General features: G+C 41.4%; 1 protein-coding gene across 2 annotated transcripts in view; it reads right to left on the bottom strand.

Annotated features, from left to right (window-relative positions):
- Positions 1 to 22,501, bottom strand: part of FBLN1 (fibulin 1) — an 87,013-nt gene extending 64,512 nt beyond the window's left edge. For both annotated transcript variants that reach the window (XM_056517500.1, XM_056517501.1), the window contains exon 1: positions 22,407 to 22,501. In XM_056517500.1, the coding sequence (XP_056373475.1) occupies positions 22,407 to 22,464 (58 nt within the window). In that variant the 5' untranslated portion in view covers positions 22,465 to 22,501. The remainder of the gene's footprint in view (positions 1 to 22,406) is intronic.
- Between the last annotated feature and the right edge of the window lie 3,067 nt (positions 22,502 to 25,568).

Genomic DNA, 25,568 nt, shown 5'->3' with positions numbered 1-25,568 from the left:
TTGGCTTCAAAGCCGCCCCTGTCGTATCATCTGGAATAATGGCCGATATTTAGGACAAGTGCTCGTTTTGAAATTTGTGATCAAAGTAAAAAAAAGTAGTTTATAGAGTGTTAGGAAACCTGTCGTACAGAAAGACCTTGAAGACACCAATAAAGCAGATGGAAGTAATATGAAATGTAGGGTAATTCTGAATTGTAGGATATTTCAGGGATGTCTGGGTCAGAAAAGAACTTTTTTAAATACTTTATTAGGCAATTCTGAGTTAAAGGAAGGAGTCCCCATAGTAAGAGAGGGAGTCCACAAAGTAAGAAAGGGAGTTCCCATATTAATAGAAGTCGCCATTGTAAGAGAGGGAGTCCCCAATGTAAGACAGAAATACTCCATAGTAAGAGAGGGAGTCCCCATAGTAGGAGAAGGAGTCCCTATAGTAAGAGAGGGAGTCCCCAAAGTAAGAGAGGGAGACCCCAAAGTAAGAAAGGGAGTCCCCATAGTAGGAGAGGGAGTGCCTATAGTAAGAGAGGGAGTCCCCAAAATATGAGAGGGAGACCCCAACGTAAGAAAGGAAGTCCCCATAGTAGGAGAGGGAGTCCCTATAGCAAGAGAGGAAGTCTCTATAGTAAGACAGGAAGTCCCCATTGTAAGAGAGGGAGTGTCTATAGTAAGAGAGGGAGTGTCTATAGTAAGAGTGGGAGTGTCTATAGTAAGAGTGGGAGTGTCTATAGTAAGAGAGGGAGTGTCTATAGTAAGAGAGGGAGTGTCTATAGTAAGAGTGGGAGTGTCTATAGTAAGAGAGGGAGTGTCTATAGTAAGAGAGGGAGTCCCCATAGTTACATAGGAAGTCTCCATAGCTGATGACAAAGGGTGACGCCCACTCAGGATGACCAGGTACGTATATGTTTTACTTGGCATCACATTGTTTTCAACTAAAACAATGTAATGATTTTTTTCCCTATGGTGGCGGTATAGGAAAATAAAACACTTCCCTCACAGATCACTGCTGATCGCTGGGGGTCCCGGAACTGTGAAAACCAGTGATCATCTTATCATCATGGGGCCCTTCTAACAAAAAAAGGAATGCCCGAAGCAGCCATCCCTTTAAAGGGCTTTTTGATCAGTCATAGACTGGCAATTGAGAAAGTGGTATTCCCAAGCTGTGGATAGGAAATAACAAGCTGATTAATGGTGGTACAACCGCTGAGGCCCCCAGGACAGGATTTCTCCTCCTGAATGAATGTAGCGATTTTCCTTCATTCCTGTGATTGGTGAAGGTCCCAGCAGTTGGAGCCTACTGATCAGTTTGTTATCCTGTATTCTGTGGATTTGGGATAACTTTTAGAGTTGGGAATACCTCTCTAACTTGTCTGTAGCTGCTTGTACCAGGGGCCCAGCGGAATGTGCTCCCCAACATGACTAGGGGATATCCTAATCGCAAGACCACCCACCAAACCTTCCCCAACAAAAACAACACACTCGTGTTGCTGGTACAAGGCCAAAGCAAACCAATTATTATTAAAGATTATTAATTTAAACATTGTCACAATAAAACATCACCAGGCCCAGGAGCACCAGTTTGAGAGACCCACTGCCCTCCCTCGGGCCCCCGTGCCCACAGGGAATTCACCGCCTGGCTGGGTACCATCCCCAGTCCACCTCAAAACCACCTTGTCAGCTGTCACAATGTCCCCTCGTGCCTCCAAATTCCTCTCCTGCGACAAAGAACAATAAAACCCAGTACAGGGCGGGTGGGACTTCTCACTATGGCCTTGTGCCAACTGTCCCTTCTCCTCCCTCTACTCCTTTATACCCCCTTCTAAACTTCTCACCCACTTCTCCGCTGACCTCCCCTTTACCTTCACTATCCTGCCTCCTCGTCTCCCACTTCCAAGGCTTCCTTCCCCAAAAAGGTCAGGTTGTGTCTAAAATGGCTTAATTGGTCAGCCCCCGGTCTATGTTTCTTGGAGCTTCTGTGGGTCCTCACACCTGCTAGGCTGCTACCTTTCACATGAACTTCCTCCTCCTGACCACTAGAAACGCCCTAACAAATAAACATAGCCAGACAAACATTAGTTGGTGGCTGAAGTCCCATTCAGCCGAAAGCTTCCTCTCCCGTTTCTCCCATACACGACACTCACCGCTGTCAGAAACAAACAACAAAAATGTATCCAACTCACCCATGTAGCCTTCTTCTCTGCACGCACTATTGTAGGTGCCAGCATCAATTTCCATAGAGACCTGCAACTCATGCTCAGACACGCCCCCTTTTGAAACGGCCAGGAAGGTGCCATCAGCTACTGTATATTTTTCCACTGCAGCAAAAGTGTAATATGGTGGCAAATCTGATGCATTATATAGACAACTTGTGATGTCCCAGTACAGGTACACGGTCCTGTACTACCTTTAGGCCCTGTCAGGTTGAGTCCCTCAGTGACCTGGGGACTCCCCTGCAGGGTCTCCTCTTGTTTTCTCCCTGTTGTTTTATAAGGTGTGTGTATCACTTTAATGCTTAGACAGGATCCCTATGTCCAGATAGTATAGAGGACCTGTGGGACGTCTCAAGGACCTGTGAGTAAGTTGGTGACAAGTTATATTATGTTACATGATTTGTTGTCACATGTACTCCCAGAGAGCACCAGCTTTAACCTATGACCCACAGCTTGACCAATGGGCTTTAGTCCAGCCCCCCACTATATAAAGGGGTGGTCATTGGCAATTTCAGGGAGACAAAATTTAATCTAAGTCTTTGCTGAAGCAGCTACCAGAGATCTCAGGACAAGTGTTCAGCATCTGGAGTACCACAAAAGTCTCTCCAGTAAGTCTACAAGTCTCTGTCTGCTGTCGCTGCATCTAGTCCTGCACATAGTCAAGTCTAATTACAAGTATTGGTCCAGCAAGCTGTGGGGTCCTCTGCGTCCTGGCCACCTCTCTGGGAATTCTGGCCATAGCTGTGAAGATAATTACTCAGTAAAGCCTCCATTAAACCATAACTGGTTGTGGACTCTTTATTCACTACTAGGCCGTGGGATAGCGGAGAATCCGGCTGTGTGGTGTTCCAGAACCCGAAAACCACACTGGCGTCACAAACACATGGGGGTTAATACCATCCGACCCCCAGGGTTAATAACATCAGATCCCACCACTCACACCGCAACACCTGTGGTCCCGCCATTCACCCGGTGGGTCACCACAAACTCATGGGAGTGTGAGTACTTAACACCCCCCTGCATCTCAGGCAGGGCGTACGTGATGTTATTTGTGGAACCCTCCCATTCCTCCCTATAGGTGTGCCCTCGGGCACGGTTGATGGCACACCTTTGATAAGGTATATGTTTTCATACAGCCAAGAGCAGGAATGTAAGCCCCGAGTACACACTCAGTTGGGAAAGCGTTCGATTGAAGATCAAAAAGTCCCTGGTTCGATTCTGGGTTTCGATGGTCTCCTTTTTCTTAAAGGGGTACTCTGCTGCTCAGCGTTTGTAACAAACTGTGGTCACGCCCCCTCCCATAGACTTGCATTGAGGGGGCGTGGCGTGGCACCATGAGGGGGTGGGGCTATGACGTCATGAGTACCCCTTTAAAATAGGGCCAGGGACTATTCATAGTATTCAAAATATTGGGCAGACTAGATGGGCCAAATGGTTCTTATCTGCCGACACATTCTATGTTTCTATGATTGGAAGCTCTGGCCCATTATTCCCCATGACATCTATGCAACTTAGACTAAAAATCATTGTAAAGTCGCAGGAGGGCATAAGAGTAGCTGTGAACAGAAACAACATTCTGAAAATGATTGTAAAGCTGCGGGAGTAATGGCAAAGGAATAGACGGAGCTCCTTGTGATCAGTATCTGTATACAGACTGCAAACAAACCGGTGAGCGTGGCTGATGTTACCATAAATCCACCCAAATCCACCACAAAATCTCCTGCTGCAGGGTATTTAAAAATGAAAATCACTGTCAAAATCTGCAACAGAATATGCGCGCCGCAAGTTGACTTTCTGTGCGAGACCAAACCCCACAAGAGATGTCATCCACATGCAGAACACTGAGACCAGCTGTCGGATTTACGATACATGTGAATTGACGCTAAGGACTTGTTCATCCAGTGTAGAAAATCAGAAGCAAAAACCTCATGTCCTGACATTGTTTGTTATAATGTATCAAAATACGAGCACAATCTTTGTGCAGTTTTGCGAATGCATTATTCACAAAGAAATATGCCTAAAATACACAGTTTTACGCTAGCCTAATGTTTATGTAGTATACATTGTCTGTTACGTACCCAGTTATGATTAACATTTGGCCCCTCCCATTTCTGGTTCCACCTCCACATAGCCCCTCCCACTATCAAAATAGGCTGCTTAATCTAAAATGCCCAGGCCTATTTTTGGCCCCAGTCCGGTCCATGCTGTATAACAATTTTTAGGACTGGATATAATTGTGGCAAAATCTCAGCTGTGAAAGGTTTGTGTTGGTTTTCTAGCCTCTGCGTCCCAGCTTATTGTGCCCTATCCATAGGACAGAGGATAACAAGCTGATCATTGGGGGTCCGACTGCTGGGATCCCCATGATCCTTATTGCCCCCAGAATGGGCATTTATTCCCTATAGGGCGTCTCCTATTAATATAACATATTTAAATAGGATAAGCCATCACTGTAAGATCTAAAAGAAAGGGGGGGGGGGGGGGGGGGAGTGGGGAGGGGGGGTCTGTCCTCTGGGGACCTCCATTAAGTGGTAGAAGAAAGGGTCATCTAGGGTTTCCAGAGCGCCGTGAACTGTTCACCTTGTCTATGGCGCTTAAGGGGTTATCCAGGAATTGAAAAACAGAGCTTATTTCTTTCATAAACCGCTCCCTGTCTGTCTCCAGGTTTTGTGTGGTTCTGCTACTCAGTTCCATTGAAGTGAATGGAGCCAAATTGTAAAACCCCACCCAACCTGGAGACAGACAGGGAGCGGTTTTTGAAAGAAATAAACTCTGTTTTTCGATTCCTGGATAACCCCTTTAAAGGGGTACTCTGGTGGAAAACTTTTTTTTATTTTTTAAATCAACTGGTGCCAGAAAGTTAAACATATTTGTAAATTACTTCTATTAAAAATTCTTAATCCTTCCAGTGCTTATTAGCTGCTGAATACTACAGAGGAAATTATTTTCTTTTTGTAACACAGAGCTCTCTGCTGACATCATGACCACAGTGCTCTCTGCTGACATCTCTGTCCATTTTTGGAATTGTCCAGAGCAGCATATGTTTGCTATGGGGATTTTTTCCTACTCTGGAACAGTTCTTAATATGGACAGAGATGTCAGCAGAGAGCACTGTGGTCATGATGTCAGCAGAGAGCTCTGTGTTACAAAAAGAAAATAATTTCCTCTGTAGTATTCAGCAGCTAATAAGTACTGGAAGGATTAAGATTTTTTTAATAGAAGTAATTTACAAATCTGTTGAACTTTCTGGCACCAGTCGGAGTACCTCTTTCAGGGAAATGTTAGATCTGTACCGGGCACTGCCTCTAGGCAAAAGCAGTATTAGGTACCATAGTGAGGGGGCCGAGGACCCCCTTCCTATTGCTGATTATATGGGTGCTGGGGGTTGGTTTCACTGATCACAACTTCCCCATTAGGCCTCATTCACATGGTGGAATTTCTGAAAAATTCTGCTCAGAAATTCAGTTGCAGCAGAGTCCCAATGTTTTCAATGTGATTCTGCTGCTCCATGTACATGGCAAAATTTCCACATTGGAAACATCTACTGCGGAAATTACACTTCCGGCCTCCACAGAAAGAATTGCCATGTCAATTCTTCCTGTGGAATCCACTCAGAATTGCATTGCTGCCTAAGGAGACGGCGGGTTTCTGAGCAATCCTAGTGCCGACATGTTTTGCCGATATCCGGTGTGTGCAGAATGTCCGGCCGGAAATTTTCCAGGCAGATATTCCCCCGTGTGAACATACCCTTAGGCTGCTATTTCATATTCCAGATTATTTTTTGGGGGTTAAATTACCACTTCTGTTGTCTCATGAATCTTTATGGCCGAAACCACAGGCTGTTAGGGCATGATGGGAGTTGTAGTTTTGCCATCTAATAGCATTTATTTGGAATCCCATTAGATGTTTTGAAGCGTTACGCCCATCTGTCGGTGGACGGCAATGGAAAATACTTTTGTGAAAACCAAAACAGAAATAGCTGAGTTTGTCCCATAAATGTTATTCTAATCTGATCCTGTAGATTATCGGAGCTTTGCTCTAGATTTCTCCATTCTGGCATAAAAGAATTGCTGAAAGGAAAGTGACATTATTTATTATGTAACCAGAATCTAAGGAAATGTTGTTCATGTTCCACGGTTTTATTTTAAAGGGTTGTATGAAACAGCGCCTACCATTGTCTACAGGCTGTGTCAGGTATTGCAGCTATTGAATGGAGCTTAGACTTCTTACATTGAGGGTACGTTCACACTTGCGTATTTTTGTTGCAGATCTGCTGCAGATTTGCTGTAGCAGGTTTTACTACCCATTGAAGTTAATGGGCAGCAAAATCCGCAGCAGCAAATCTGCAGCAAAAATACGCAAGTGTGAACGTACCCTTAGGCTAAGTTTCTACTTTTTTTTTTTTTTGTGGACCAAAAAAACACAAGAAAAAAAGCCAGAAAAAAACACCACAGCATTTTCCTGTATTTGGCGTTTTTTTCCTTGTGTTTTTTCTGCCATTTTTTGCCTTTGAGAGTGGAAATTGCATTTTTGGGCCCTTTGAGGTGCAGTAGTGATGGAAAAAATTTTATTTAACGAAAATCATATTTTTTTATAACAACATTTTTATAAATTTTTAAACAATTTATGTGGGCGGGAAGGGCACTAAAAATGTAGCCGACAATTAGAGATGAGCGAACTTACAGTAAATTTGATTCGTCACGAACTTCTCAGCTCGGCAGTTGATGACTTTTCCTGCATAAATTAGTTCAGCTTTCCGGTGCTCCCGTGGGCTGGAAAAGGTGGATACAGTCCTAGGAGACTCTTTCCTAGGACTGTGTCCACCTTTTCCAGCCCACCGGAGAATCGGAAAGCTGAACTAATTTATGCAGGAAAAGTCAGCAACCGCCGAGCTGAGAAGTTCGTGATGAATCAAATTTACTTTAAGTTCGCTCATCTCTACTGACAATAATTAAAATGTAGTGTGTGTGTGTTTTTCACTTTTTTGTAATCTTTTATTTTTATTTTTTTTTACATTTTTAGGTAGTACTACTACTACTCCCAGCATGGAACACACTGTTCCATGATGGGAGTAGTAGTAACTGTACTAATTGACAGATCACCCCAGGCACGTTGCGATCCTCCTGTAGTGTTGCTCACGAATATTCGCAATTCGAATATTATTCGCGAATATCGCATATTCGCGAATTCGCGAATTTCGCGAATATAGCGCTATATATTCGTAATTACGAATATTCGTTTTTTTTGTTTGTTTTTTTTTTGTTTTTTTCACAGTACACATCACAGTGATCACCCCTCTCTGCTTCTAGCTTGTGTGGTGTAAAGAAGGCTCTAATACTACTGTGTGAGACTGGCGTGTGACAATTCGCATATGCGAAAAGTAGCATATGCTAATTTTCGCATATGCGAATTTCCGCGTATGATACTTTTGTATATGCCAATATACACATACGATAGTTTTCGCATACGCGACTTTTCGCATATACGAAAATAAAACGGGAATATAACGAATATGCGAATATTCGCGAATATATGACGAATATTCATCCATATATTCGCGAATATTCGCGAATTCAAATATGGCCTATGCCGCTCAACACTATCCTCCTGTATAATGTATAGATGTGGCAACAAGCCCCTCTTCTATGGTCCCCTGCACTGCCATATATATATACACCTATTTATATTTCCCACAGAGAGCTGTGATTGGCTGGAACCATCTGGCCAATCACAGCTCTCTGTGGGAAATATGAATAGGTGTATATATATACCACAGTGCAGGGGACCATAGAAGAGCGGCCGCCCATGTCTTTACATTATACAGAAGGATCACAGGGGGTGTCAGGAGTGACACAGGCGATCTGTTTATTAATGCAGGTACTACTACTCCCATCAAGGAACACTGTGTTCCATGCTGTGAGTAGTAGTACTACCTAAAAAAAAAATAAAAGGGAAAAACACACACACTACATTTTAATTATTGTCGGCTACATTTTTAGTGCCCTGCCCGCTCACATAAATTGATCCCTGTTTAAAAATCAATAAAAATTTCGTTATGAAAAAAGATAAATTTCGTTAAATACAATTTTTTCCATCACTACTGTATCTTTTTTATTTTATTTTTTTTAATGACACCCTACGACATTTTATTATAAAAGGTACCTCCATCACTTTTTTTTGGGATCGCTAAAGTCCAAAAAACAGTAAAAACCGCCTGCAAAAACGCCAAAGTTAAAACCCACATGATGTTTTATTTGGCGTTTCTGTTTACCCCCATAGATTTCTATGGGGGAAAAAAAACGCCACGATTTCAGGGGGAAAAAACACCATAGGCGACTTTGCAAAACGGCCAAGGAGCTTAAAAAAAAAAAACTCCAAAAAAGAGTGTCAAAAACGCCTAAAGGATTAAAAAAAAATAATAAATACGCCAAACTGAAAAACGCAAAGTGGAAAAAGAATTTAGCGATTTCTCATTGATTTACAGCTAACATTTGGCCGCAGCGTTTTTTCAATGAAAAAATGCCATGGGGGGGGATGCTATCGACGGTTTGGCATTTTTTTGGGGAAAAACCCACAAAAAAAAAAAAACAAGTAGAAACTTAGCCTTATGGGGCAGGAAGCTCTCATGAAGTTGTTTTTATTATTCTCTCACCTAGTAATACACAAGCTCCTCCCTGTCCCTCTCTTAGTTCTTCCTGGCAGTCAATCACACTGATAACAGAACCCTATCTGCACGTTCTGTACGTATACTCTTGTTCGTGTTGTGAAAAACATAACTTGGGACTTAGTCTATATCAGAGTTTCCCAACCAGGGAGCCTCCAGCTGTTGCAAAACTACAACTCCCAGCATGCCCGGACAGCCAAAGGCTGTCCGGGCATGCTGGGAGTTGAAGTTTTGCAACAGCTGGAGGCACCCTGGTTGGAAAACACTGGTCTATATATTCGGCAATTCAGTATGGACCTCACAAGATTAAAAAGACTACGACTAAAATTACTCTGTGTCTTATTGGCATTGTGATTGGGCACTACATTTGGTTGGTACCATTATGGAACTACACTGTGAGGTGCCCAGTTTGCCTTAGGGTGCGTTCACCCGTTTTTTTAATCCCCGTTTCGGTTCCGTTCTTGCAAGCTGTAAACGGATTAAAAACGTTTAAAAAAAAATCCTATTCATGTCAATGGGATTTTTTTACAATCCGTTTACATCCGTTTGTACCCGTCTGCACTCATTTCCGTTTTTTTGACGGCAGAAAAAACGGCACATGCGGTATTTTTTCTTCCGTCAAAAAAACTGAAGAAAAAAACGGATACAGTCAATTTAAAGCGTAGCCGTCAGATCCAACAAAAAATTTTTTTTTTTATATATCACTCAGTACCTTATCCTGACCATGTACATCAAATTTTTAGGTGTCTAGCACCTTTATTAATTTTTTATTACACTTTAAATTTAGCTCACTAGTCTGAATTCCTCTCAAAGGGAGGGGGTGTGGCCTCACTGTGCAGGTCTCCGCCCCCTCCCTCAGTATGCTGTCTGCTCACATCTCCCCTAGCATTAGCAAAACTACCACTCCCAGCTTGTCCTCACTGACAGTAGCCGGACACAAGCTGACAGTGGGAGGAGTTTCCCTGCACTCACAGCTGTCAATCAAGGAAGTGTCCATGACATAGGTGATGATGCATGGACACAGCAGGACTAGTATGTGTCCAAGCAGGCAGGGGGGGGGGGGGGCAGTTGTTTGACTGGCTTTTTCAGTATGAAATACTGAAAATTTTCTAATAAAAGCAATTGCAAAACCTATTGGTTATACATGCTTTACAACATATCAAGAGTTTTTGTATCTGACAGCGGCCATTTAACATTGAAGTCTATGGAAAACGGATGAGCCTTTAATGTCATCCGTTTGCATCCATTTTTTCAATCCGTTTTTTGATCCGTTTTTACTTCTGAGCATGCTCAGAACAAAAAAATCATTATTTTTTTGGGTTTATTAAGTGAACAATAACGGATACAAATGGATCACATCTGTTTGCATTATCCGTTTTTTTTAAAGTCCGTTTTTATTTTTCACGGGAGAAGAATGGGACGGGTCTAGACGGCCGTGTGAACGCAGTTTTACTGAGCATTGTTATGGCACCATGCCAGTGTGGTATGTATCCTAAGCAGTGGTTGTTCTTCGATAGCACTGCTATACGGCGTTACGTCACTGACAGGTGAGGTCCCCAAGGATTTTGCACTGGGGCGCCAAGGCGTCCACCTCTGGATATAATTGTTATTCACAGGCAGGGTGTAAATGCCGAGGACCTAACAACTTTATACTGCTCCCAAACCTGTTGTCGCCAAACTGTGCCAGCTGCAAACAGCAACCATGAACTTCTCTCTACTTAGATTTTCCATTACTTTACGAAGACTGAATGTTTCAAAGAATCTGCTCACCGGCCCCAGCTCACCACACAAGAGTCACAGGAATCATCATACTAAATGTTCACACTGCGGAGATTCCGTCAGGCGGCCGCCGCCGAAGATACTTTGGCAGTAGGGCCGCGGGCACTGTGCCGTCACCTTTGACGGGTATGCAGTACTCGTGGAATTCCACGCAATGAATAAACATGTTCTTTCTTTGCACAGAACAATTTCAGCGGCGGAATTGTCCGCCACTAAAAATTCCGCAGTGTGAACGGGTCTCACGGAAGACCCCTTCACACTAATGATAATATTCACAGCGTGGAATTGTACTCTCGGAATTCTGCAGTGTGAACATACCCTTAATATCTGTCTGTCTATCTATCTATCTCATATCTATCTATCTATTTATCTCATATCTATCTATCTATCTATCTATCTCATATCTATCTATCTCATATCTATCTATCTATGTATCTCATATCTATCTATTTATCTCATATCTATCTATCTACTTATCTCATATCTATCTCATATCTATCTATTTATCTATCTCATCTATCTATCTATCTATCTATCTATCTATTTATCTCATATCTATCTATCTCTTTATCTCATATCTATCTCATATCTATCTATCTCATATCTATCTATCTATCTATCTATCTATCTATCTATTTATCTCATATCTATCTATCTCTTTATCTCATATCTATCTATCTATCTCATATCTATCTATCTCATATCTATCTATCTATCTATCTATCTCATATCTATCTATCTATCTATCTATCTATCTATTTATCTCATATCTATCTATCTATCTATTTATCTCATATCTATCTTTAATAAATGAATAATACATCCATACAGTGCTTGAAAAACACTTCCATATAGTGGGTGAATAATATAACCATACAGTGAATGAATAAGTCCACCACACAGTGCCTTAACAATACTGCCATACAGTGGCTGAATAATACCACCAAGCAGTAAACATAAAATACTACCATACAGTGAATATATAATACCACCATACAGTGAATATATAATACCACCATACAGTGAATATATAATACCACCATACAGTGAATATATAATACCACCATACAGTGAATATATAATACCACCATACAGTGAATATATAATACCACCATACAGTGAATATATAATATCACCATACAGTGAATATATAATACCACCATACAGTGAATATATAATACCACCATACAGTGAATATATAATACCACCATGCATTGATTAAATAATACCACCATGCAGTGGATGAATAGTGCCACCGTATAGCATTTAAAATGCTGCCATACAGTAGATGAATAATACCACCGTACCGTGGACAAAGAATACCATAATTTAACAGACAAAGAATACTGTCATACAGAGACTGAATAAACAACAAAATCACCTCTCCCATCGACTTCAATTGAGTCGGGGAAATGCATCGAAAAACTGTGGCAGTGTGTTACTTCTTTTCCATATAGTTCAGTTCTGAAGCTTCCATTAAAGTCAATGAGAACTATATCGATGTTTCCATCTTTACAGCGGACCTTCTTTTGTCTGTGTGAATGTACCCTAACAGTGACTGCCACATTGCCCTATAACAATGTCAATCATAATAGTCTTATAACAGGAAAGGTAGACAACCAGCATCCGAACCACTCGCCCAGCCAGCAGCACCGCCACCCAACATCAACTCCGCCCCAGTAGTAAGGAGATTACGAGGAGTTGGTTTGTTACAGTGTGTCACCCCAGTAGTAATGTGATTACATGAGGTGGGGGCTTGTTACAGTGTGTCACCCCAATAGTAAGGAGATTACATGAGGAGGAGGTTTGTTACAGTGTGTCACCCCAGTAGTAAGGAGATTACATGAGGAAGAGGTTTGTTACAGTGTGACACCCCAGTAGTAAGGTGATTACATGAGGAGCAGGTTTGTTACAGTGTGTCACCTCAGTAGTAAGGTGATTACATGAGAAGGAGGTTTGTTACAGTGTGTCACCTCAGTAGTAAGGCGATTACATGAGGAGAAGGTTTGTTACAGTGTGTCACCTCAGTAGTAAGGTGATTACATGAGAAAGAGGTTTGTTACAGTGTGTCACCTTAGTAGTAAGGAGATTACATGAGGAGAAGGTTTGTTACAGTGTGTCACCTCAGTAGTAAGGAGATTACATGAGGAGAAGGTTTGTTACAGTGTGTCACCCCAGTAGTAAGGAGATTACATGAGGAGGAGGCTTGTTACAGTGTGTCACCCCAGTAGTAAGGAGATTACATGAGGAGGAGGTTTGTTACAGTGTGTCACCCCAGTAGTAAGGAGATTACATGAGGAGGAGGTTTGTTAGTGTGTCACCCCAGTAGTAAGGAAATTACATGAGGAGGAGATTGTTACAGTGTGTCACCCCAGTAGTAAGGAGATTACATGAAGATGGGGTTTGTTACAGTGTGTCACCCCAGTAGTAAGGTGATTACATGAGGAGGGGGTTTGTTACAGTGTGTCACCTCAGTAGTAAGGTGGTGCATGTCAAAGGGCGGGCAAATAGACAGAGTCAAAGGACGTCAAAATTAGCTTTTTCCTAGGGTGGCAAAAATCCTTGCACCAATCAAAATGAAATAACTCATTGACAATAAAATCATTCATCGAGGTACCATATCTGCATTATGAAATATACAAACACTATCCAAGCAACCCCCGGGGCCTTGTCTTTCTGGATTTAATCAGTACTGACAGCCAAGGGGATGGAGTTGTAGTTAAACACTTCAATGAGTCGGTGTATAATCAGTACCCGAAGGCTTCGGTCCTCCCTAAATCCAACTTTCTTTGAAGATAAGTCATGTTTCCCCGTAACTTTTTGATGAAGTCTTTTGGTGCCAGAGGGACTTGAGAAATGTGACCCACGGAGTCGAGTGTTCCTCACTTTTTTTTTAGGTCTTTGATGTGAGAACAGGATGTAAACAGACACTTAAACCTGCCTTTAATTTTCCCCTTTAGACAAACACCCTATTTCGACATTTGATGGCCCCGGTTCTTCACACAGTAGTCAGCAGGGGACCGTCATCACACGTTCCTTTGAATACCCAATGACTAATTGTAATTAGATGAGAAGGTGACCAAAAAAAATAAAAAAAACAACTCACGATCAAGGAGAAGAAACCTAAATTATATCTTAGCCATACCTTTAAAGTATTAACCAGACCATTGTAAGGTTCTACAGAAATGACTTAGTGGTTGCTCCAAATAGTGGACATCAATTGTTGGTCATTCCCGTAAGTTTATGTCCCTGGTAATACAAATAGTCCTGTAATTATCTATAAGGACGTGTGGTCCTTGTATTAGTAGCTTCTTTTTACTACAAAGGGTTCCCAAGACTGTGTTGAAAGTGGCTTTTCCGACAACACTGGCTAAGGCTGTGGATCCATGTCAAACTGTGGCCCTACAGATGTTGCAAAACTTCAACTCCCAACATGCCCGGACAGCCAACGGCTGTCCGGGCATGCTGGGAGTTGAAGTTTTGCAACATCTAGAGGGCCGCAGTTTGAGACTGCTGATCTAGATGGCCTAGCCAAACCTAGCCTTGGTGGAGAACCTCTTTTGAGATCAGAATCGGCTCTCTAATAAGGCATGTTAGGCGGCCGCCTAAGGCCTCGCTCTTGTGATGGCCTCATTGCAGCCTAACGCACCCCCCCCTTACAATGTAAAATGAATAGTGATGCATACAAAATACAATTTATATAGTTAATGTTTTCAATCGCTTTCCTGTCTTTTGTGTTCACGAGTGTCAGTGAGGGCCTCATGTTCGAGTTCCGCCCCCTTACAAAGTCTAGAGCCGCCTTTGTTTGAGATACGTTACAAATTCCCCAGTCAGTTATGACTTTTTTGGTCAAAGAATTCTAACTAATTTTTATCCCTAACAGGCCATAGATTGTTCAATTTGATCACTTTGATCCAATGATTGTGAAAAGAATTGTGCCATACGTGGGGATAGGTAACTTTCAATAAGAAAGATAGGGATTTTTGAAATGCTGGAAGATCTCTTCAGTTGTTGAATAGTGATGTCGCGAACATAAAATTTTCGGTTCGCGAACGGCGAACGCGAACTTCCGCAAATGTTCGCGAACCAGGCCAACCACCATTGACTTCAATGGGTAGGCGAATTTTAAAACCCACAGGGACTCTTTCTGGTCACAATAGTGATTTTAAAGTTGTTTCAAGGGGACTAATACCTGGACTGTGGCGTGCTGGAGGGGGATCCATGGAAAATTACATAGTTGATGCAGAGTCTGGTTTTAATCCATAAAGGGCATAAATCACCTAACAGTTCTAAATTCTTTGGAATAATGTGCTTTAGCCCCCTTTAGGCAGCACATAGAGCCCCCCTTTAGGCATCACATAGTTAGATCCCCCCTTTAGGCAGCACATAGATTCCCCCATATTAGGCAGCACATAGTTAGAGCCCCCCTTTAGGCAGCACATAGGTAGAGCCTCCCTTTAGGCAGCACATAGAGCCCCATTAGGCAGCACATAGTTAGATCCCCCCTTTAGGCAGCACATAGATTCCCGCATGTTAGGCAGCACATAGTTAGAGCCTCCCTTTAGGCAGCACATAGAGCCCCCTTTAGGCAGCACATATTTAGATCCCCCCTTTAGGCAGCACATAGATTCCCCCTTTAGGCAGCACATAGTTAGAGCCCCCCTTTAGGCAGCAATGGTTTTATTTCACAGCCAAAAAAGTTTTTTATTTTTTATTTGAACAACTGTCATACCAAATGTGATTTGCACTAGTGTGACAATGAGCAAAAAAGGTTGCCAGCGGAGTTCCCCTTTTAAGCAGAGGTCCCCAACCAGTGTGCCTCCTGCAGTTGCAAGACACACGGACTGAACTTATAGCCCTTTTAATTCTGTAGTTAGTTGCTTGAAGGAACTTAAGTTTTACACTGGAGTACCCCTTTTAACTAGCAGTCCCCTCCCAACCAGGGTGCCTCCAGCTGTTGCAAGACACATGGACTGATACTTGAGCCCTAAAAACTGCTTTTTTGGGTGCTGTCCTTAAAGCAGATGTTACACTAGTGCTTTAGGAGTAAAGTGGACCCTGAATACACCACCTAGCAGCAACCTAGCTATCGCTTTCCATATTACAGCAGGAGCAGCTTCTTTGTCCCTCCACTTTCTAAGCCTGCAGCATGCCGAATGAAGGTAAAATGGCGTCCGTGCAGGAGGTAGGAGGGTCTGGAAGGGAGGGACTGCTGCTGATTGGCTGTAATGTGTCTGCTGACTCTGACTCACAGGATCATAGTTTACCGCAATGTTAAAGTATAGGGGGTGAATCAAACATCACATACGTTTGCCCGGCGATGCGAACGCGAACATGCTAAGTTCGCCGGGAACTGTTCACCGGCGAACAATTCACGACATCTGTATTGTTGAAGTTAACCATCCAAATATCTTTATTGAGTAAGGTCCATGATATTTGGTGGGGCATTATGGTAAGTGCAAGCCAGAGGCCGCTCTAGAATTTGTGAGGCCTCGAGCGAAACTCGAACATGAGGTCCTCACTGACACTCATGAATAGTGTTGCTCACGAATATTCGCAATTCGAATATTATTCGGGAATATCGCATATTCGCGAATTCGCGAATTTCGCGAATATAGCGCTATATATTCGTAATTACTGTGCGAGACTGGCGCGCAAACATTCGCATATGCGAATATTAGTGTATGCTAATTGTCGCATATACGAATTGTAACGTATGCTAATTTTGAATGTGCGAATATTCACATATGCTAATTTTCGCATACGCGAATATTCACATATGCGAAAATAAAACGAGAATATAACGAATATGCGCAAATATATGACGAATATTCGTCCATATATTCGCGAATATTCGCGAATTCGAATATGGCCTATGCCGCTCAACACTACTCATGAATACAAAAGAGAGGCAAGCAATAGTAAAAATTAACTATATAAACTGCATTTTGTATGCATCACTATTCATTTTACATTGTAAGGGGGTGAGTTAGGCTGCAACGAGGCCCCCACAAGAGCGAGGCCTTAGACGGCTGCCTAACCTGCCTAATTAGAGAACCGCCTCTGGCGCAAGCCCAACTTTGCCTTATTAAAAAACAGAAAGCCTGGTAAAATCATCCACTTGATCTATTAACAGCCTTTGACACCTCATAGTCTAAAGCTGGCGGTGCCCTTTAGATTAGTGTTGAGCGGCATAGGCCATATTTGAATTCGCGAATATTCGCGAATATATGGACGAATATTCGTCATATATTCGCGAATATTCGCGGTTTATTTCCGCATATGTAAAAATTCGCGTATGCGATAATAAGCAAAGATAAGCGCAAGTAGAAATATGGCACATGCGAACATTAACATATGTTAATTTTCGCATATACGGAAATTAACATATGATAATATCCGCATATGCGAAGTTTTCTCTAAAATTTTGCATATACAAATTTGCGCATGTGTTATTTCCGCATGTGCGAATATTCACATATGCGAAAATATAACGAGAATATTACGAATATGCGAATATACGCGGATATATGACGGGTATTCGTCCATATATTCGCGAATATTCGCGAATTCGAATATGGCCTATGCCGCTCAACACTACTCACTAAGAGGATACGCAGCGTGTTTGACGCTGTGAGATATCTGACATGCAGTGGGAAATATGCTGCATACGCACTAGGAGCAAACACAGGGCTTCCCCCACCGCAGCCCTGTGTCTGCAATAACGTTTGGCGGCCGGCCACGTGCACCGGCATAACTGTAATACTCGGCTGGCTCCTGAACCTTATTGCAAAGAAGTCATACTTACCTACCCTGTTCTCCAGCACCTCCAGTTTCACGGACTTCCTGTTCCTCCTTAATAAAAAAAAATCTTAATCCTTCCAGTACTTATTAGCTGCTGAATACTACAGAGGAAATAATTTTCTTTTTAGAACACAGAGCTCTCATCATGACCACGGTGCTCTCTGCTGACATCTCTGTCCATTTTAAGAACTGTCCAGTTTAGGAGAAAATCCCTATAGCAAACGTATACTCCTCTGGACAGTTCCTAAAATGGACAGAGATGTCAGCAGAGAGCACTGTGCTCGTGATGTCAGCAGAGAGCACTGTGGTCATGATGTCAGCAGAGAGCTCTGTGTTCCAAAAAGTAAAGAAATTCCTATGTAGTATTCAGCAGCTAATAAGTACTGGAAGGATTAAGATTTTTTTTTTTTCTATAGAAGTCATTTACAAATCTGTTTAACTTTCTGCCACCAGTTGATAAAAAAAAAAAAAAAAAGTTTTCCACCGGAGCACCCGTGTCTATCTGTTTTAGAATTGGGAAATCAGAGAAGGACCTGGAAGGATTCGGTAGGGGACTTGTTGGTATTTTTTTCTTCACGTCCAGCAATATATATATATATTTTTACTCTCCAGAATACTCTTTTTTTTAAAGGTAGTTGTCGACTGACAGCGATTTCTCCTATCTTCAACATAGAGCATGTTGACGTTCAGAGGAAAGGAAATAAGCAAAAAAGCTTATGTCTGAAGGAAACAAAGGATGGGCATGTTGGAATCCATTAGAGCTTATCTTTCTTTCACAGAAAATAACCCTACGCACAATAGTCAGTCAGTTCTGCTAAAATCTGACCATACAGATTCTGTTTGATCTCAAGAACTGATGCCCATAACTGACTGTCTACAGACGACTTTAAAGGGGTACCCCGGTGAAAAACTGGTGAACAATAGTGTTGCTCGTGAATATTCGCAAATCAAATTTTATTCGCGAATATCGCATATTCGCGAATTCACGAATATTCGCGAATATAGCGCTATATATTCGTAATTACGAATATTTTTTTTTTTTTTTTTTGTCACAGTACACATCACAGTGATCATCCCTCTCTGCTTCCAGCTTATGTGGTGTAAAGAAGGCTGTAATACTACTGTGTGAGACTGGTGTGCGAATGTTCGCATATGTGAAAATTTGCATATGATATTGTTCGCATATGCGAATTCTAGCATATGTTAATTTTTGTATACGCAAATTTTCGCACATGTTAATTTTCGCACGTGCGAATATACGCATATGCGAAAATAAAACGAGAACATTACGAATATGCGAATATTCGCGAATATGACGAATATTCGTCCATATATTCGCGAATATTCGCGAATTCGAGTATGGCCTATGCCGCTCAACACTAGTGAACAACTGGTGCCAGAAAGTTGAAGGGAGTTGTAAATTACTTCTATTAAAACATCTTTACCCTTCCTGTACTTATTATCTGCTGAATACTACAGTGGAAATTCTTTTCCCTTTGAAACACAGTGCTCTCTGCTGACATCTCTGTCCATTTTAGGAACTCTGTCCAGAGTAAAAGGAAATTCCCATAGAAAACATATGCTGTTCTGGACAGTTCCTAAAATGGACAGAGATGTCAGCAGAGAGCACTGTGCTCGTGATGTCAGCAGAGAGCTCTGTGTTTCAAAAAGAAAAGAATTTCCGCTGTAGTATTCAGCAGCTAATAAGTACAGGAAGGATTAAGTCATTTACAAATCTGTTTAACTTTCTGGCACCAGGTGATTTAAAAGAAAAAAAAAAAAAGTTTTTCACCGGAGTACCCCTTTAATTTCTTGGTAGTTGCCTCCATTCAGTGTGAACTTGGGTATAACCTGGTTCTGAGGTTCCTTCATCATTTTGGTTACAGTGACCCCCATAAAAACAGATGTCTTCAAGACACCAATGGTTGGTGAGACATCTGGTTGTGCTCAGAAATGTTAATACTTCCTGTAGGTCAATCTTTAGTTAGAGGGTCAATGGTTCTGTTTCCAAAAATGTTATGTGAATGACATCTACCCCTATAATGGTCATCAGAGCTTCACGGTCTAGCGCTAAACTGGTGCCCATCACTGGACCAACAGTGTTATGAAATGATGGGTGATGATCCCTTCCTAATATTTTTCCATAATACAGTGGTCCCTCAAGTTACAATATTAATTGGTTCCAGGATGACCATTGTATGTCGAAACCATTGTATGTTGAGACCATTGTATGTTGAGACCATTGTATGTTGAAACCATTGTAAGTTGAGACCATAACTCTATGGAAACCTGGTAATTGGTTCTGAAGCCACCAAAATGTCATCCAAAAAATAGGAAAAAGTGAGAATTAAAGAAAAATAAGTAGATAACTAATATAGATAAAGCAAATCTTTAGATATAAAAGAAAGAAAGAGCTGCTGGGAACTGTAAATTACTGTCTATGTCAGTGTTTTCCAACCAGGGTACCTCCAGCTGTTGCAAAACTACAACTACAAGCATGCCCGGATAGCCTTTGGCTGTCCGGGCATGCTGGGAGTTGTAGTTTTGCAACAGCTGGAGGAACCCTGGTTGGGAAACAATGGTTTAAAGGGGACCTTTCATCAAAAAAAACTTTTGATATATTATAGATTAATGTATGCAGAATAACTTTCCAATAGCATGTTATTAAAAAATATGCTTCTTTCTATTTAATTTTTCACTTTGAAAAATGACCACTAGAGGTCTCCCTACCAGTCCTTTTTTTTTTTTTTTTTATAGATTTCAGACTCATGCTGGAGTCCTAAATCTCACACTGCAGCCGGGACACAGACAAACTCCCTGACAGGGAGCAGTACTGAGTTTGTCTGTGTCCCGGCTGCCGTCTGAGATTTAGGACTCCAGCATGAGTCTGAAATCTATAAAAAAAGGACTGGTAGGGAGACCTCTAGTGGTCATTTTTCAAAGTGGAACATTAAATAGAAACAAGCATATTTTTTAATAACATGCTATTGGAAAGTTAATCTGCATACATTAATCTATAATATATCAAAAGTTTTTTTTGATGAAATGTCCCCTTTAAACCATTGTAAAATGCCCATTCTGATTGGTCAGTTCCTCCAGTTGTGACAGGTATCACAGATCTGGACTGTCTGTTTTGTATGTTGAGTCTGGTTTCAAGTTACAATGGTCCAGAAAAAAAACATTGTATGTTGAAACTATTGTATGTTGAGGCCATTGTAAGTTGAGGGATCACTGTATATAGAATGTTTCATTACTGTGCAAGTGAAAGCCCAAAATTCTGCTTTCTAAGTAGGCTGAGTTGGCCATGGGCTATCAAAGGATGGAAAGCTGAATTCTTTGTGAAAGCCTTTCCGAACATTGCAAAGATGGATTAGAGGGGCTGTCATCTTGGTCCCCACTGGTGGAGAGAGGTCCTTCTACATAGCTGGGCACTTTCAGCTATGAAACACGTTCCGTGGCTCCAAGGAAGTCAATAAGTTTGGCCTTTCCAAAGTCATTGGTCGATCAAAGCTGTCTAGCCATATCCTAGTACCCAATAATTTAGGGCAAGCTTAGACTTAAAATTGAAGCCCTTAAAGGGGTACACCAGTGGAAAACTATTTTTTTTTATATCAACTGGTGCCAGAAAGTTAAACAGATTTGTAATGTATTTCTATTACAAAATCTTAATCCTTCCATTACTTATCAGTTGCTATATTGCTCCACAGGAAGTTCTTTTATTTTTTTTATTTCCTTTCTGTCTGACCACAGTGCTCTCTGCTGACACCTCTGTCCATGTCAGGAACTGTCCGGAGCATGATAGGTTGGGGATTTGCTCCTACAGTTCCTAAAATGGACAGAGTTGTCAGCAGAGAGCACTGTGGTCAGACAGAAAGGAAATTCAAAAAGAGAAGAACTTCCTGTGAAACATACAGCAGCTGATAAGTACTGGAAGGGTTAAGATTTTTTAATAGAAGTAATTTACAAATCTGATTAACTTTCTGGCACCAGTTGATATAAAAAAAATAGTTTTCCACTGGAGTACCCCTTTAACAGCTTCAATTTAAGTCTAAGCTTGCCCTAAATGTGGAACATACAGCAGATTATAAGTACTGTAAGGGTTAAGATTTTTATATAGAAGTAATTGACAAATCTGGCACCAGTTAATTTAAAAGAAAAAAAAAAAAATGTTTTCCCCTTTAATGAGTACCCCTTTAATGATGACATCTCAGAACCGCACACTATTCAGATGTAGCAGAGCCGAATTTGTTAACCCCTTAGGTGTTGCATCGTTTGAGCGCTGTGATAGGTTAAACTGCAGTCCCATGCAAAGCCGCAGAGAAAACACTGTGATCGTATTAATAAGCTGTGACCATGTCGGCTCTGCTACATATGTACAATTTATTAGGATCCCTAATTCTACGTAAGGACCCTGCCTACTCTGAATGCAATAGATTGCAAGCTCTTGGGAACAGCCATTTCCAAATACGTCTTAACAAATCTCAATGGGTCACATGGCTAGCGAGTTCCCTAAGATCGTTTCCATTTCTATTTTACTACCATCATCAGTCATTGCGAATTTGCGAAAAAACAAAACAAAAAAAACCAAAAACGTTAAACTTTCCCAAACCATCCGAAATCAAATTTTAAGACTACAAGGAAACTTGTGCATTCCTCCCAAGATGGAGATCTTAATGCAGGTTGCAGGCAGACAATGAAGACCTCTCGCTGCTGTTTACTTATTAACTCTAAAGGCAGTGTTTCCCAACCAGGGTGCCTCCAGCTGTTGCAAAACTACAACTCCCAGCAGGCCCGGACAGCCGTTGGCTGTCCGGGCCTGCTGGGAGTTGTAGTTTTGCAACAGCTGGAGGCGCCCTGGTTGGGAAACTCTGCTCTAAGGAATTATTAAGAATTTGTCCCGATAAATAGCCCAATAAAGGTGTCTCCAGGAGAAAATTGGGGGACCCCCCCACACTCACCTCTGTAAAGCAGAAAGGGGAGAAGACTCAGTAGCAGCATCATTTCTGGAAGACTCATTGTGAATACTGGGAAGGAGACCTGGGATGGGGATAGACTGAGCTCGGATAAGGGAGGAGCAGGAGAAAAAAAAAGAGAGGAGGCAGGGACATGAGAAACAGCAGGAGAGAGGCTGCCCTCCTCCCCAAAATCCTCTTCCCTGCAAACACTCAGGAGGGGACCGGGGAGGGGGGGGGGGACACATCCGAAAGATATACAATATCAAATCAGTGCTAAAAAGAGTCAAGGTGTGTGTCCTATGCTATGGCATGCCTGGTGACACTTTCCAAAAAGTTGTTTTTAACTACTATACAGTGAAGGTGAAAAACCAGAGGAGCTGGGATGGCATCTACGTGCTAGGAAGAAAGTGCTTTGTGCTAAATTGACGTAGGTATTTACCTCTACTGCAGACGGTATTACAGACGCAGCCATAGAAAAAAGAATTATAATATTGTCATATAGTGACCAGGTAATATGACGATTCAGTGATCAAATAATACCGCCATACAGTGACTGAATAATCCTGTCATACAGTGACTGAATAATACCGCCATACAGTGACTGAATAATACCGCTATACAGTGACTGAATAATCCTGCCATACAGTGACTGAATAATCCTGCTATACAGTAGTGTTGCTCGCGAATATTCGCAATTCGAATATTATTCGCGAATATCACATTTTCGCGAATATAGTGCTATATATTCGTAATTACGAATATTTATTTATTTATTTTTTTTTTTTCTTCACAGTACACATCACAGTGATCACCCCTTTCTGCTTCCAGCTTGTGTGGTGTAAAGAAGACTGTAATACTACTATGTGAGACTGGCGTGCGAAAATTCGCATATGCGGAAATTTACATTCCTAATTTTCGCATATGCGAAAATAAACGAGGACATAACAAATATGCGAATATTCGCGAATATATGACGGATATTCGTCCATATATTCGCGAATATTCGCGAATTCGAATATGGCCTATGCCGCTCAACACTACTATACAGTGATTGAATAATCCTGTCATACAGTGACTGAATAACCCTGCCATACAGTGATTGAATAATCCCGCCATACAGTGATTGAATAATAGTGTTGAGTAGTGTTGCTCGCGAATATTCGCAATTCGAATTTTCGTGTATTTTTTTATTTTTATTTTTTTCACAGTACACATCACAGTGATCATCCCTCTCTGCTTCCAGCTTATGTGGTGTAAGAAGGCTCTAATACTACTGTGTGAGACCGGTGTGCGAATTTTCGCATATGCAAAATTTGCATATGCTAATTTTCGCATATACGAATTTTCGTTCATACTGATTTTGAACATGCAAATTTTGCTTATGCGAATTCTTGCATACGTTAATATTCGCACATGCGAAAATAAAAGAGAATATTACGGATATGCGTATATTCGCGAATATGACGAATATTCGTCCATATATTCGCAAATTCGAATATGGCCTATGCCGCTCAACACTAGTGTTGAGCGGCATAGGCCATATTCGAATTCGCGAATATTCGCGAATATATGGACGAACACTCGTCATATATTCGCGAATATTCGCATAGCCGTAATATTCGCGTTTTCGCATAAGCGAAAATTTGCGAATTCGAAAATTAACATGTAAAATTAGTATGAGCGAAAATGCGCATATGCGAAAATTCGCACAGTAGTATTAGAGTCTCCTTTACACCACACAAGCTGGAAGCAGAGAGGGATGATCACTGTGGAAAAAAATTAAAAAAAAAAACAAATATTCGTAATTACGAATATATAGTGCTATATTCGCGAATATGCGATATTCGCGAATAAAATTTGCATTGCGAATATTCGCGAGCAACACTATTGAATAATACCGCCATACAGTGACTGAATAATTGTGTCATATAGTGACTGAATAACCCTGCCATACAGTGATTGAATAATCCCTCCATACAGTGATTGAATAATACCGCCATACAGTGACTGAATAACCCTGCCATACAGTGACTGAATAACCCTGCCATACAGTGATTGAATAATCCCGCCATACAGTGACTGAATAATCCCGCCATACAGTGACTGAATAATCTCGCCATACAGTGACTGAATGATCCTGCCATATAGTGACTGAATAATCCCTCCATACAGTGACTGAATAACCCTGCCATACAGTGATTGAATAATCCCGCCATACAGTGATTGAATAATCCCACCATACAGTGACTGAATAATCCCGCCATACAGTGATTGAATAATCCCACCATACAGTGACTGAATAATCCTGCCACACAGTGACTGAATAGTGTTGCTCGCGAATATTCGCAATTCGAATTTTATTCGCGAATATCGCATATTCGCGAATATAGCGCTATATATTCGTAATTACGAATATTCGTTTTTTTTGGTTTTGTTTTTTTTCACAGTACACATCACAGTGATCATCCCTCTCTGCTTACAGCTTATGTGGTGTAAGAAGGCTCTAATACTACTGTGTGAGACTGGTGTGCGTATTTTCGCATATGCGAAAATGTGCATATGCGAATGTACGCATATGCGAAGTTCCCCTTTATGCGAATCTTCGCTTATACGAATTTGCGCATATGCTAATTTCGCACACGCGAATATTCGAATATGCGAAAATAAAACGAGTATATTACGAATATGCGAATATTCGTGAATATGACGAATATTCGTCCATATATTCGCGAATATTCGCGAATTCGAATATGGCCTATGCCGCTCAACACTATGACTGAATAATCCTGCCATAGAGTGACTGAATAATCCTGCTATACAGTGATTGAATAATCCTGCCATACAGTGACTGAATAATTCTGCCATACAGTGACTGAATAATCCTTCCATACAGTGACTGAATAATCCCGCCATACAGTGACTGAATAATCGCGCCATACAGTGACTTAATAATTGCGCCATACAGTGACTGAATAATCCTGCCATACAGTGACTGAATAATCCTTCCATACAGTGCCTGAATAATCCTGCCATACAGTGACTGAATAATCCCACCATAGAGTGACTGAATAATCCCGCCATACAGTGACTGAATAATCCCGCCATACAGTGACTGAATAATTGCGCCATACAGTGACTGAATAATCCTGCCATACAGTGACTGAA

The sequence above is a fragment of the Hyla sarda genome, chromosome 4, assembly GCF_029499605.1.
Source record: "Hyla sarda isolate aHylSar1 chromosome 4, aHylSar1.hap1, whole genome shotgun sequence".
In the NCBI taxonomy this organism is placed as follows: Eukaryota; Metazoa; Chordata; class Amphibia; order Anura; family Hylidae; genus Hyla; species Hyla sarda.
Note: the sequence above shows the minus strand (reverse complement) of the source record. Positions and strands in the feature narration are given on the sequence as shown.